A 1,333-nucleotide genomic window follows, 5' to 3' on the forward strand; every position below is an offset into this window, starting at 1 on the left:
AGTTAGTTAGTTAGTTAGTGTGTGTGGGGGGCGTGTGTGTGCGTGCGTGTGTGCGGGGGGCGTGTGTGTGTGTGTGTGTGCGTGCGCGCGTTGGTGTGTAGCAAGGTCATCTCACTTTACAGGTTAGACATTAGACTGTCAACGCGTTACCCGACTTTTGGCTGGCATAACCTCACAAAGAATTACGTCTCGAATTTGTTAATCGGATATATATATATATATTACATTATCGTATCACTCACTTACTCGTGCTCTCGCGTATAGTCGGTTATTTTGGCTGCTATATTGTATTAACTTTACGCCTAATGTAGTCTTTCACGGAGGAACTCCTCCTTAATGTGGAACGAAGTTCTACGTGAGTAAAAATACTCGTATATGATCTTTTGTTGTCGCATAAAACAGCTATACCGGCGTTATCTTTACGTTTTTTTACGATTTGCGTTAACAAATTTTGTTTACGATTGCGTACTATCTGCACACAGGGAGTATCTGTACAGACAAAATATCTCGGTACGCAACACTGCCGTTGACTTTCCCACCGTTACAATATGCAACATCAATCCAGCCAGAGTCAGCCAGCGCCATCTAGGGGGCGCGCAGTTCGAGGCGGAGGTGGCAGAGCTGGAGAGCAACGTGCAAAGTAAATTTCAGTCGCAGGAGTACGTAGATGCAGTAAGCTCGTTGAAGGTGCGTTATAGAATAAAACAAGCCCTGTTGCATGCGCGAGTTATTTTATTCTATTAAAATATTTTCAGTTAATTTAACGATTATCAATGATGAAAATGTCGTACTCTCTGGGTGCGTGAGTTGTGTGTTGATTGTTGCAGTGTGAAGTCGTCGTATAAAATACTATGCATTTAGCCGTCATTGACTTTACGTGTTCGTGCGTGCGTCTGTGCGTATGTGCGTGCGTGTGTGCGTGCATGCGTCTGTGCGTATGTGCGTGCGTGTGCATGAGAGCGTGCGTGTGTGTCCGCCATCTTCACTCCGCTTATGCGCGTGCGTAAATACGTAACATGTGCGCGCGTGCAGTGTCTGCGCGTTCGTGCGTGCGTGTGTCTGTGCGTGCGTGCGTACGTGCGCCTGCGACTACGTGCATGTGTAGAGTGACCTTGACCTTGGCGCGGCAGGCGGGTGTGACGTCGCCGCTGCACGTCGGCCGGGAGTCGTTCGCCATCGCGCTGTCCAAGCTGAACGCGAGCGAGAAGGTGGCGATGGGACATCAGCTAGAGGACATGGTCGTCTCCTGCACGTTCGCTGACGAGGACTGCGACCTCGATAAGTAGGCTCGCTTAGATTATCTCGATATGACCAGACGCACGCACGCACGCAC

At 49.2% G+C, this 1,333-nt stretch overlaps 1 protein-coding gene across 1 annotated transcript in view; it reads left to right on the top strand.

The window, feature by feature from the left end:
- The window catches only part of LOC106807382 (FMRFamide-activated amiloride-sensitive sodium channel-like), a 6,868-nt gene that overhangs the window by 1,337 nt on the left and 4,198 nt on the right, over positions 1–1,333 (top strand). Inside the window, exons 3-4 of the mRNA XM_014809699.1 lie at positions 483–687; positions 1,131–1,282. Coding sequence (XP_014665185.1) covers positions 483–687; positions 1,131–1,282 — 357 coding nt within the window. The remainder of the gene's footprint in view (positions 1–482; positions 688–1,130; positions 1,283–1,333) is intronic.

Source organism: Priapulus caudatus, unplaced genomic scaffold, assembly GCF_000485595.1.
Source record: "Priapulus caudatus unplaced genomic scaffold, Priapulus_caudatus-5.0.1 Scaffold211, whole genome shotgun sequence".
Classification (NCBI taxonomy): Eukaryota; Metazoa; Priapulida; class Priapulimorpha; order Priapulimorphida; family Priapulidae; genus Priapulus; species Priapulus caudatus.